At 38.1% G+C, this 13,787-nt stretch overlaps 1 protein-coding gene across 1 annotated transcript in view; it reads right to left on the reverse strand.

Annotated features, from left to right (window-relative positions):
- Window positions 1–13,787, reverse strand: part of WDR49 (WD repeat domain 49) — a 163,487-nt gene that overhangs the window by 85,551 nt on the left and 64,149 nt on the right. The window contains exon 7 of the mRNA XM_044669542.1: window positions 2,340–2,504. Coding sequence (XP_044525477.1) covers window positions 2,340–2,504 — 165 coding nt within the window. The remainder of the gene's footprint in view (window positions 1–2,339; window positions 2,505–13,787) is intronic.

Here is a 13,787-nt window from a genome sequence, read left to right on the forward strand (position 1 = left end):
AGTTTGCTTCTAGGAATAGAATTTGAATTTAGTTAAGATATATATTAATTAAAGAGAATGTATTTCCTTTTAAAATAGTTGTGATTACCAGATGAATTGTAACTATTAGTAATGTATTTTATAATGAGTTGATTCAAAAGCAATTCACCAATACCATTAGAATAATTAAGTCTTAATGAGGAGACATATTGTTCCTCAAGATCAGCTTTATTAGAAATGTAGAAAATAGATGACTATTTCCATTTTGGATTGGTCCACTTTACAGTTATTGGTTCTTTATATATGTATGTATATATGTATGCTTATAAATTATCTTTATTTATTTATTGGTCTCATTTTTCAGAGAGTACAAAAGAGATCCAAATGTGTACTAGACACACTTGATTGAGGAATCATTAACAAATTATGGTAAATGACTCTATCAGGTCATAAGAAATGATGAAAACAAAGATTATCAAAAATTCTATGAAGAATTACATGAACCAGTACAAAGTGAAACAAGCAGAAACAGGAAAATACACACATTGAGCTCGATAAAATAAATGTAAAGAATAGCAACAAAACACTTGAAACTGAAAGCTGGAAAATTATGATGCTAGGTCCAGAAGAAAAGATACAAAAATGTAGCACCCTGTTTTGCAGATGTGGGAGACTATGGCAATGGAACACTGTAACTATTGTCTGACTGGGATGATGTATTGGTTAGTTTTGCTGAACTTTTTCCTCATTTTTTATAAGGATCCTTGAAGTAGAGAGGGAATCAATCTATCAATAAGCATTTATTAAGCTCCTTCCATGTTTCAGGTATTGTTCTATAAGCTGGGAATACAAATGCAATGATTGAAACGATCCCTACTGAAAGAAAGATTATATTCTAATGGAGAAAGGAAGGCAGTTAATGCATATATAAATGTATGTAGTATTAAGATAAAGGGAATAAATACAAATATGGACAAAGTAGCTCAATATAAAATAGTGTGCGGGGAGGGAATTAATAATTGGAGGGTTAAGGAGAGGTTTCATATAAATGATGGAGCTGAATTTGTGTCTTCAAGGAAGAGAGAGAGACTACAAGCAGAAGTGAGGAAGAAGAATATTCCATAAAGAATGGATTGCACATGCAGAGATACAGAGAGAGGCAGGAGATGGAGTAGACTGTGTGAGTAACAGAGAGAAGACCAGTTTCGTTGGATGCCAGAATTTGGGTTAGAGGATAATATCTAATCAGTTTGGAAAGGAAATGGTACTGATTTTGGTATCAGAGCACTTAGGTTCGAATCCCCACTCTCTCATTTGCTATCTGGGTGACTCTGCTGCTATTGTTCAGTTGTTTAGTCCTGCTGACTCTTCCTAATTCTGTATGGGTTTTCTTGGTAAAAATACTAGAGTAGTTTTTCCTTTCTTCTTCCAGTGGATTAAGGAAAACAGAGGTTAAGTGACTTGCCCAGGGTCACACAGCTAGTGAATGTCTGAGCTCAAATTTGAAGAAGCTATCTACTGAGCCAGTGAGCTGCCTCTTCCTGTGACCTAAGGCAGGTTATTTAGTTTCTCAGGGGCATAGGCAGCTGTCTGTAACTATAGATTACTGATAAATTACTAATCTTAAATTGACAAATACAGTTTCCACATTGAGAGTTCCCTACTCTGGTAAAAAACACAGATATGTCCCCCCACCAAAAAAAAAATACCACGGCTTCACTTGATTATTATAATAGTAAATAGCAACTGGCATTATGCCCCCATGAAAATTAATAATGATGTAATTGTATTAGGGTATGAAAGCCACACTATATGATACTATGGAAATGGTTATCCATCTCTAGGTATCAGCGTAGTATGATAATAATGATAAATACAATGAACCAAGAGGCAATAAGAAACTTTAACAGGGTCCTAGAGAAAAGTCATTGACCTTTCAGAAATAGTACCAATAGTTCCAAAGAGCAGCAATCTACTTGTGTGACTCTGTTGTATGGGTTGTTCTATAAATGCAGCTCTAGGCATTAGGCAGCTCCTTTGTGAACTTATCCCTTTATCTCCATTGGTCATCTCTTCCTTCAAGAATGCCTTAGCGTGGTTCATCCACTCCAAGTCAAGGGCTGCACTGTGGGCAGCTTTGTTACAGACACTTTTTATTAACTTTATCTCCTCTGGTCACATCTCTCCTCTAGCAAGGCCAATACACAGAAGCATTCACACACACACACACACACACACACACACACACACACACACACACACACGCCTATGTGGATATTGTTTTCCCCCAAGCAGATTCTTTTGGCCCAGCTCCTAGAGAGAAAAGAGCTGGCAAACAACATCCCAGAGTTTGTTCACACCTTTATTGCACCATCTGGGCTACCAGTTAAAAGCCTCTTCTCACTTGGATCTAAGGCCATGGTGCTGATTTCTGCATTGCCATGGCAACCCGTAAACTCTTTGATTTTCTGCCCAGTGTCTATCATCCAGAAGGAAACAGTAGATTCTGTATCAGAACTGATAACCTGCAATGAAATGGAATTGGGAAGAAATTCAGTATTTCCTAGGAATCTCACATATTCACTAGAATAAATAGATGCCATGCATTTTAGGTACCAACATCCTATAAGGGACTTTAAGTTTGGGCTAATGAGGTCTTTTTCTAATGTATAATATTCTAAGTGAGGGGCAGCATGGTATAGTGGGTAGAGAACTGTCTCAGGTTCAGGAAGATAAGAGCCTTGTAACGTCCAGACAACTCTCACATAGTAATGGTGACTAGCATATATATATAGTGCTTCAAAGCAGCCAAAGTGCTCTCTGTATTATTTCATTTAATCCTCGCAACAACCCTTGGAAGTAGGTGCTATTATTATCTCCATTTTTACAGTTGAGGAAACTAAGGCAGAAAGAGGTTTAATGACTTGCCCAAAGCCACCTATCTAATAAGTGTTAGAAACAGTTGAACTTAGGTCTCCATGAATCAAAGTCTAGCATTCTCTCCGCCATACCACCTACCTGCCTAAGACTATAAGGTGTAGAATTGTTGAACAGCTTTAGCAAGGGAGTTTCCTGACTCACGAGTTCCCCATACCAAAGTAATCGCAGTATTGGGCTAAAAAAGAAAAACTTAACATAGTTATTAGAGCACTTGACTTCAGTCAGGAAAACCAGGGTTTGAATTCTGACTCAGGCTTATTGCCTATATTTACCTGGAACCCTTCACTGCTCTGGCTCAATTTCTTAATAGGTAATAAATACATGAGACAATCGAACAAATGATCTGTAAGGTCTCAGTTCTAAACTGATTATTCTATGAGGAGGAAGAGAGAAAATAAAAGCCCTAAACTTTAGAAAACCCATGACAGAAAAGAGAATAAAAAGCTTTCCTATGCACCCTTCATCCTGGTGACTGGAGGACACTGTAGAAGAGCAGGGTACTGAATTTATCTCATCAGATAAATCTTTCCTATTTGGATCAGAAAGTTGATCTATGGGATAATGGAACTCTGGGATGACTCACTCTGGGACGTGGGGAGAAGCTGAGGAAGTCTGTTAAGTATCTGTCACCTTCAGCTTAGTCTTCAGCGAATGAAGCTATCCAATCCATCATTGGAAGACGCCCGTTCCCACCAAATGTCATAGTTATTGCCTTAAATGCCAACAAGGTCCTAAAATACTTGCCGCCTCCTATTCTCTCCAGGTACCATATATTTTTTCAACTAAAACATGATTATGGATGGGTCAATAAAGAACAAAGAGTATAGGAAGGTCAGGTATAAATCTATGTAGACAAGATGCAGAGCTCAATGTGCTAGGAAACAAATGGGAGGAGACGGAATTAGCAACTAGGAGTCTCAGACAGGGAGGATGATTGGTCCTGGCAAGTAGCCAACTTTGTTTGTTTTACTGGCATTTAGTCACCCTCTTATTTAGTAGGCCTAGAGATCAGAGAAACCTTCCTCTCAAGTCCCTTGTGGGAATGAAAGGAGAAACTGGAATGAGACTTCCAAAAATGTAAAAAGGATAAGCATTCCACAAGTTCCAAAAATGTCCAACACTGGATTTATGTTCTTTGGTTACTGGCTAGATAAAAAAATAGCCAGTATTCATATAGACCTTAGTATGTCCCAGGTTAAGTACTTTACAGATAAAATCTAACTGCATCTTCCGAACAACCCTGGGAAATAAGTACTGTTATTACGTCTATTCTATAGATGAGGAAACTGTGGCAAAATAGGTTAAGTGACTTGCCTAAGGTCAATCAGCTAGTGTCTGAGGCCAAATTAAAAAAACAACAACTATTTTTCTTCCTAACTGCAGGTCTGGCACTCTATTTCCTGTGCCACCTAGATGCCTCTAATAATAGAAAATTTAATGTGCATTACCATCAAGAATTACATTTTGTAAAATGGGCATAATAATAGCACCTTCCACACAGGTTTATTGTAAGGATCAAATGAGATAATGATTGTAAAGGGTTGAGCACAGTGCCTGACACTAAGTAAGTACTATAAAAATGTTAGTATCATTTTTGTTATCGTCATTATTATTGCTATCTGTAAAGTCCCTTCTACTTATTCTTAGTTCAGCCCATGATTTTTGTTAATATGGGGGATTCTTGTGTGTGGAAGCTCCATGATGAATTATGTTTGCATGATTATAACAATAATCTATAGGATAGTTTCTCAAAGATGACTTTTGGGATGGCCAAATAATATGTGAGCAAAGGTGGGGATCCTTAATTTCTAGATGATCATTATTTATTATCTCTTTTGGTCTTTGCCCTCTGAAATAAGTGTCAGATCAAACTTTTTGGAAACATGAAACTTTTTTTATACCACACCTATCTTCCTGTATATCCAATGTTGTGATTTGGAGTTTTAAAGATTATATAGAGATTATATCCATTTTATAGATATATACAATAAGGAGATTTAAAGTTGGGAGGGCTCTTAGAGATCATCTTGTCTCTCATTTTACAGATAAGGAAACTGAGACCTATAGATGCTAAGTGATTTGCCTAATGTTATATAGACAGAGCCAGAATTAGAACTTAAATCTTATGACTTCTAATTCCTCCCTGTACATTCGGCACTTTTCATTCTCATTTGCAAAGTATTCTCAAAGCAGATTTTACTTTAATAAGTAAATACCTAATGGAATGGTGGCTATATAGCTATCCCACATAAGGAGTGATCTTACTTTGGTGTGTCTTAGTTTTCTCATTTGTAAAATGGTGGTGACAATAGCATCTACCTCACAGAGTTCTAGTGAGGATTAAACAAGATTTTATACATTAAATCTTTTGAAAGCCTTAAAGAATATATAAATATGAGCATCAAAGCAAGTCAGAGACCAAAACATTCAGATTTCAGAAACCGAATCATCAAAACAAAGATTTGGAGTTGAAATGGACATTAGCGATGAGATTGTCCAAGCTCATTTTACATATTGAGAAACAGATAATTTAGAGAGGTTTAGTAATTTGCTCAAGGCCATACAGATAGCAAGGAGTCAAAATGGGATTCAAATGCAGGATATATATTGACTTAATGCATGTTCATATCATAGAATCACTTGGGAATTATGAGGAGTTTGTTTTGTTTTGGTTTGGTTTTTTAATAGAAAAAGCTATGGGAAGATAATATCCTGTGCAGGTGAGTGACAGTCTTGATCTCAGGCTTCAGAAGCCTGGCTCCAGGCTGTCTCTCTCCAGGGTCCTGAAGAGTCAAGAGTTCAAAAATGAACATGAACTGAGCCAAATAAAGGAGACCAAGTTGCAAAGAAATGGGCTTCATCTACAAAGGGCTAACAACATCTCCCCAACTCCAAAGTCTCCAAAAACTGACCCCTCTGACCTTTACCTTTTTCCCCTTTAAAATAGACATCTGAGCTTGTGAAGCAGCCCTGACTTTTCACCACTTCCCAGTCCCCTTTGAATCTTCATTCTTTGCAGACTTTATTATCCCATTCAGTGGTTTCAGTCAATAACTGAAAGGGAAAGATGTTGCCTCATTCATTCCATGATACTCATTAATAATACTGGGCATTCTTGAAGAGCTTTGAAGCTCACAGGGTGTTTTACATACCTAATCTTATTCAAACATCACAATAACTAGATTTGGCAGCTACTAAAATATTCAGATGAATCAAAGATCTTGTTAATGTGATTTTTCTTTACAGTGATGCAGACGGATCACCATCCTTCCATGTCTACCCATTTTACATGACTCTCATCCATGTGCTCCCATGAATGTGATATAGTAGGACCACCCAACAGAATTTCTTCTGATACCATAAATATGTCAGCCAGGCATTCCAGATGTCAACCTATTTTCCCCCCCATCTGACCATCATATGTCTATTCTGGAGTGTGATGAAATTTACTCTAATTGTGTCATGGGAATCATTTGTTAAATTTTCAGGGTGATCCATTTGAATGTTGGAAATCAGCAAACACTACAAAGGAGAGTTTCATTTATTGTACTGTTGACTTAACAAAATGTTCACTAATGTTGGTTTAAAGTTAAGAAAGATGGAAAAAATAATAATTCAGATTAAATGTAAAGGTCATGAGTGTATTTTCTTTAGACAGCTGGCTGATAAACGTTTACTAGCAACCCCTCACTATAAACCCAAAGCTTTCTCAATGATATGTTTCTTTGGTCATTCCCTCAACAGTTAGGTGGTACAGTAGATAGATCACTGGACTTGGAGTCAAGAACATGTGGCCTTAATTCCTTCCTCAGACACTTACAGCTATGTGAACCTGGGCAAGGAACACATTCTGCCTCAGTCTCTTCATCTACAAAATGGGAATAATCATAACTAGTTCATAGGTAGATAAACAGTGATTGGACAAAGTGCTTGGCCTAAAATAAGGATAAATATGAGTTCAAATCCTGTCTTAGATACTGTGTGACCATAGGTGAGTCACTTAACCTCAGTTTCCTCAACTGCTAAATTGATACAATAATAGCACCATGTTTCAGGGTTGTGAGGATCAAATGAAATTGTTTTGTTTCGTTTTGTTTTGTTTTCCCTGAGAAAGCTGGAAGTAAAGTAGATGGATTTCTGGACCTGCTGTCAGGACAATCTGAGTTCAAATCCAGACTCATAACCTTCCTACCTGCGTGACCCTGGACAAGTCACTTAACCTCTGTTTAACTCTGTTTCCTCAACTATATAATGGGGATAATAACAGTACCTACATCACAGGGTTTTGTGAAAATCAAATGAGATAATATTTACAAAAATGCTCATCACAATGACTGGCACATAGTAGGAGTTATATAATGCTTATTCCCATCCCTTCTCTTCCCATATGGTTGCTATCAGGATCAGTTGAGATAGTGTACTGCATATAAAGCAATACATATATGTTAGGTGTTATTATAATTCACTCTGGTTCTGCTTCAGCCCATCCAAATCTAACATGTGCCTCTCTATTGCCCTAGGAGTGTAATTTCTTTTTAATTCTTCTAAGATGGTACTGTTCCATGACTCACAACCACACAACAACCCTAAGAGATTGAGATTTAAAAGATGGAACTTTGTGTCTGGAAGTAGTTAGGCATGATTAAAATAACTTTGTAATTTCCCAGAAGACAAACCACATAGATAACAACTTCATGTTTAATTCTAGAGCTAGCTTCTTGTCCATTTGGAAAGTGTGTCCAGGCTAGAAACCTAGTGGTTGGTTTTGAATATGACTCATTCTGCTCAGGGATTCTTAAACTTTTCTGTGACATTGACCAACTTCTTGGGCAGTCTGATGATGTCTATGGACCCCTTCTCAGGATAATGGTTCTAAACGAGCAAAATAAAATACAAGAGAATATGAAGGAAACCAAACATACTGAAATTCTGCTACTAAACTATTAAAATAATTTTAAGTTCATATACCCCAGGTTAAAAGCCCCTAATCTACATTCCCATCATACTTTGGATAACAAGAATCCTTCAGTTTTATTAGCATATTATTTTGTTTCTACCTGTGATTTAATTGATGAAGGGAGGAAACTCATCAACCTGTACCAGTGATGGTAAACCTTTTAGAGACCAAGTTCCAAAACTGCAACCCTCATGCCCCATGTGAGCTCCCCACCTTACCCCAGTCAGAGGAAGGAGGAAGCACTCCCATTGGGCTGCTGAGCAGAAGGGCAGGGCAGGTGATGGGAGAAATGTCCTCAGGGCACGTGTAGAAAGGGGAAAGGGAGCAGCCCCCCTGACATGCATGTCATAGGTCTGTCAACACAGACCTATATAAATCAGCAACCCTTTTTCCCATGTGGAATGTTAGTTACCTGAGGCAGTAAGAATTTGACTGGCCTGGGATCACATGGACAATATTATTTAGTAGGTGCATAAGAAATTCTTGTTGCATTGAAGTCAATATTCTCAAATTACAATGACAAAACTGGGACTTGAAGATGTAAATGGAGCAGAAGAGGCAGGATTTGAATATAGTTCTTCCTGGGCTGAAGCTTCTAATCATCGGATCATTCTGCCTCTGGCTCAGGGGACCAGATGAAGATTTTAGAAGCCCATCATTCTCCATCTGGCTCCAACCAGTGTTTACAGCATTACTCCATGTTACTTACTTCCATATATACTTTGACCTGACAAAACTGGTCTTCCTCTTTTTCATAAATGGTCTACCATCTCCTGACTCTAGGCTCTTTGTACCAGCTGTCTTGCAAGACTATAATGACCTCCCATCCTCCCCTTAATCTCTCAGAATCCACAGTTTTCTTCAAAGCTCAGTTCAAGCATCACCTTCTACATAAAACCTTCTCTGATGCCCCTCCATGCTAGCACCTTCCTTCCATTGTTGTAGTTGTCCTCATTTCAGTCATGTCTGATTCTGTGACCTATTTGTAGTTTTCTCGGCAAAGATACTGAAGTGGTTTGCCATTTCCTTCTACAGCTCATTTTACCGATGAGGAACTGAGGCAAACAGGGTTAAGTGACTCACCTAGGATCACACAGCTCATAAGTGACTGAGGCTAAATTTGAACTCAGGAAGAGGAGTCTTCTTGACTTCAGTCTTGGACACCTATTCACCACACCACCTATCTGCCCCCAAATTATCTTGCATCTATATATACCTTGTATTTATTTATGTGTATATGTTGTCTCCCCAGACTATTCTACATCCTCCTTGAGGGCTGGGATTGTTTCTTTGATTTTTTGGTGTGTCTTTGCATCCCCAGAATAGTGCCTGTCACAGAGGAGGTATTGCTTAAATACTTTTCAGTTGATTGATCAGACATTCATTATGCTTTACCCTGCATCATGTAGACAAGTACATCATAAAAAAAGACATTTGGAAATTAAGTGTAGGAAGTTTGAGATAGTGGTAAGAGCATTTGTCCAAAATTTAGGAAAGTCTGACACAAGTTTCTAGCTTTCTGATATTTATTAAGTCACTTAACTTCAAAGGATCTCAGTTTCCTCATCCTTAAAATAGACATAAACCTACTTTTGCTAGCTACATCACTAGTTTGTCGAAAGAGCCAGCTAGGTGTCTTGGTAGGTAGAGTTGCAGTAAAGAAAACCTGAGTTTGAATCTTACCTTGCATAGTTATTAGCTATATGAACCTGAGCAAATCATATAACATATCTCAGCCTCAGTTTTCCCATGTGTAAAATGGAAATTGTAATAGTACCTATTCCATAGGGTGGTTGTGAAGATCAAGTGAAATTGCATATGGAAATGCCTTTGCAAACCTTGAAGTGTTATATAAATGTTAGCTATTGTTATCATTATTGTCATTATTAGATTCATCAGCCTTAAGCCACTACAAAAATATAAGTAATCATTATTAGGATTCTAATAATTCTAGGCTGATTTTCTAAGTATTCCCGGAGTGAAGAAGACACAGAAATTACATTAACCACAAAGCATTCAGCTCATCATTCTTAATTGCCATTGCCACTATCATATGGGCTTCTGGGTTATTTCAGATGCCATCATCTGAAGAGCAATATTTCCTCTGTAGCCATTTCAGAAGGAAATGGTTGAAGTTATGTCTCAGAGCAAGAGAGAGGTGAATGGAATAAGAATTTCCAGAATGTAATGAGAGATAAGTGATGGAGATCATTCAAGTCAGAAACCTGGTAGATTTATAAATCTGCTCATGAAATCCCACTTCTAATAGCAATCCTTATTTCTATAAAATTTACTACTATAAATTTATGATTTAAATTATAATTTTCGAACCTGTCAAAATTTGATCAAGTTGAACTCTCTACTTTAGTTATGAAGCCTGCTTTGGATATGAAGCTAGCATAACAAATGCTGAAATACTGAGATTATATCTCTTCTACATAAGCAACTAAAATACATAAATTAGGATATGGATGATAGAATCACTGAATTTCAGTTAGAAAGGACCTACTCAGAGGTCATCAATCCAGCCTCCACCTGAACAGACAGGTCTCTAGTAACAAAGCTTATTTAGTCTAGGGGAAAGATCAATAAATCTGAAGTTCAAAGATCTGGGTTTGAATCCCACTTCTACTATTTGTCATTTGTGTGAATTTAGGAAGGCTCTTTGGAAATCGGTTTCCTTCTCTCTAAAATAAAGGAGTAAGTAGTCTCTAAAGTTCCTTTTAACTCTAATCAATAATTCTAGACAAGGGGTCATCGGGCCACCACTGGAAGACCTTCAGTAGAAGAGAGCACACTGCCTGCCAATACAACTTACTGCACTCATGGCAAGCTCTCTTTGTTTTTCCTTACTCCTCTCTGAAACTAAGACCAGTTGCCCTCGTTCTAGACTGTGAAGCCAAGGAGAAAAGGTCTAATCTTTCATCCAAGTCACAGCCCAGCTATACATAACAATCAATAACACTTATATAGCACTTAACTCTGTGCCAAACACTGTGCAAAGTGATTTATAATTATCTCATTTGATCCTCACAAAACCTCTGGAAAATAGATACTATTATTATTCCCACTTTACAGATGAGGAAAATGAGGCAAACATGAGTGATTTGCCTGGTGTCACACAGCTAATAATCATATTATTTGAACCCAGTTTTTCCTGACTCCATATCTATCTCTGTACTCACTGTGCTACCTAGAAGATCTCTGATCTCCTCATTGATATGGCCTCATCCCCCTCTCCAACCCCACCATGTTCCAGCTCATCCACAGGAGTTCTTGTGAAGTTTTAGTAATCCTTTCTTTCCTACATATGTATAACCTGTAATTTTTAATGGGCATCTAAGAATTTCTCAATTTTCAAGAAAAATCTGAAGGCTGGCTCATTAGAACAGTCTCAAGGGCAGCTGAGTTACTCAGATGGCATCTTTCAGCTGTTCATGCCAGCCAGGTGTTTCTTCATCCTTTCCCAGTGGCTCGTTCCACCGCTGCTAGCTGCAGGAACAAGCATTGGCAATGTAAAAAAGGGAAAAGAAGAAATGTGGCTCCTTTGCAGAAGAATCTAAGACTCCTAAGGGTTCCACATGCTTTCCTTTATAGGAAGTGTAAGGGAACAATTCTGTTAGGACATAAAGGAAAGAGGAAGGAAAATAATGGATGGACTGTTTTGTTTCTGTTTATGCTCAGTGCAGTGATTGTGTTTAATACTCACTGGGGTCCAGAATAAAATAATAAAGTCACAAGCAATTTTTTTAAAAACTGCAGTAGAAAGAAAAATATCACAAAATTCAGGCAAAAAGGAAGACTGAAGAATACTGATGGGTGTATGGGAGGAAGGAAATCAGGAAAGTCTTGAGCCTGCAGTGAGAAATTCAACCATGCCAAAAATATTTATTGAATTCCTTCTTACTGGGCATTGTGGTAAATGCAGACAGTGAATAGTCCATCTAATATTGTGCTGAGCAAAATGATTGAAATTGAAGCTGGAAGACCAGAGTTCAAATTCCAGCTCTTCTACTTACTGCATATGTGGGCAAGTCAGTTCTCAGTTTCCTCTTTTGTAAAATGAAGGAGGTTGGAATCTCTCCATGCCCTTTGCTTTTCAGACTTCCCAGCTGTCTTTATGGCTTTATTTCAATGCCGCAATTTTCATGAGCCCTTTCTTAATGTTCTCTTTTGTTAGGGCCCTCCTCTCCAAAAATCACAGCTTCCTGGTTGTTCCATAAACAAGAAATTCCCTCTCTTATGTCCAGGCATTCTCTTTGGCTCTCTCATTTGCCTCGAATGCTCTCCCTCATCAATTCTGCCTACTGTCCTTCCCACTCTGGCTTTTCCCCTTAATCCCAACTAAAAGCCCACCTTCTGCAGGAACCCTTCCCCAAACACTTCTAATTCCCTGCCTTCCCTCTAATAAGAATATAAATCAAAATAATTCAAAGGTTTCACCTCACACACATCATATTAGCAAAGTTGATATAAGTTGGAAATCTTTAAAATGGCAAAACCCATAAGAAGAAAACCATGAAAACATACTGATTTTTTAAAACCCTTAGCTTCCATCTTAGAATCTATACTGTGTATTGGTTCCAAGGTAAAGGCTAGGCAATGGGGGTTAAATGACTTGTCCAACTTCACACAGATTGGAAGTTTCTAAGGCCAAATTTGAGCCTAGGACCGCCTGTCTGAGGGCCTGGTTCTCAATCCGCTGAGCTATCTGACTGCCCCCATTAATATTAATAAAGACATGAATTGAGCAAACTTTTGGCAATGTTCTTCATATTCTTAGATGTGAGCAATTGTTCATTTCTTTTGTTGATGTGGAGAGAGAGAGGGGTGGGGGGAAGGGGGAGAGAGATAGAGGAAAGGGAGGAAGAAAGACACAGAGAGATGGAGAAAAGGAGAAAAAACAGAGATGGAGGGAGAAAGAGAGATGGGGAGATGGGGCAGAGGAGAGAGAGGAAGAAAGAGAGAAAGAAATGGAGAGAGAGGAGAGACAAAGAGAGGGAGAGGAAGACAGAGATGGAGGGAGAAAAAGAGATAGGGAGAGGGGCAAGAGAGAGGCAGCAGTGGATACAGGGCAAGTAGATACAGAAAGAAGACCTGAGTTCAAATTTGACTTCAACTATTTACTAGCTGTATGATATTGGGCAACACTGAACAACAACAACTGTGTGTGTGTGTGTGTGTGTGTGTGTGTGTGTGTGTGTGTGTGTGCGCGCACATAAAGGTGTTTATACAAATATATATTTCTTCTTGTTGTCATTTCATTCATGTACAACCCTTTGTAACCCCATTTGGATTTTCTTGAAAAAGACACTGGAATCGTTTGCCATTTCCTCCTTTTCCAGCTCATTTTACAGATGAAGAGCTTAGGCAAACAATATTAAGTGACATACCCAGTGTCAGATACCTAGTAAGTGTTTGAGGCCAAATTTGAACTCATAAAAAGGAGTCATCCTCATTCCAAGTCCAGTGCTCTATCTATCCATTTAGCTAAGCAGGAGAAGAAAGATATGGGACAACAGCTAGCAGCATTGGTTATAATTTTTGGCTTGGGTTTTCTGGATAGAGACATAGATGGGTTTGTAGGCAGCAGAGAAGGAACCAGTCGACCAAGAGAGATTGATGATTTATAAGAAAATTGGGATGATAGAAAAGGCAATCTATTCTGACTTTCTGTGAATCTATGAACCTGAAAAGCTTGGATTTAGAAAGATCAGAAAGCAAGGGAATTAAAATAGGTAAGTGTGAGTAAGAGGCAGAACAATTCCACAAATAGAAGAAGGTATTCGATGGCAAAGATGGGAATTTAGAGTTTTTCCTTCTCATATCCTGAATTATGTCAGGAAGCTTTCTGTTATATTTCTAGCCCTTGACTGTGCTCTTTTCAAAGGTAATCTCCAGAGGCCTGAGT

Source organism: Gracilinanus agilis, chromosome 3, assembly GCF_016433145.1.
Source record: "Gracilinanus agilis isolate LMUSP501 chromosome 3, AgileGrace, whole genome shotgun sequence".
NCBI lineage: Eukaryota > Metazoa > Chordata > Mammalia > Didelphimorphia > Didelphidae > Gracilinanus > Gracilinanus agilis.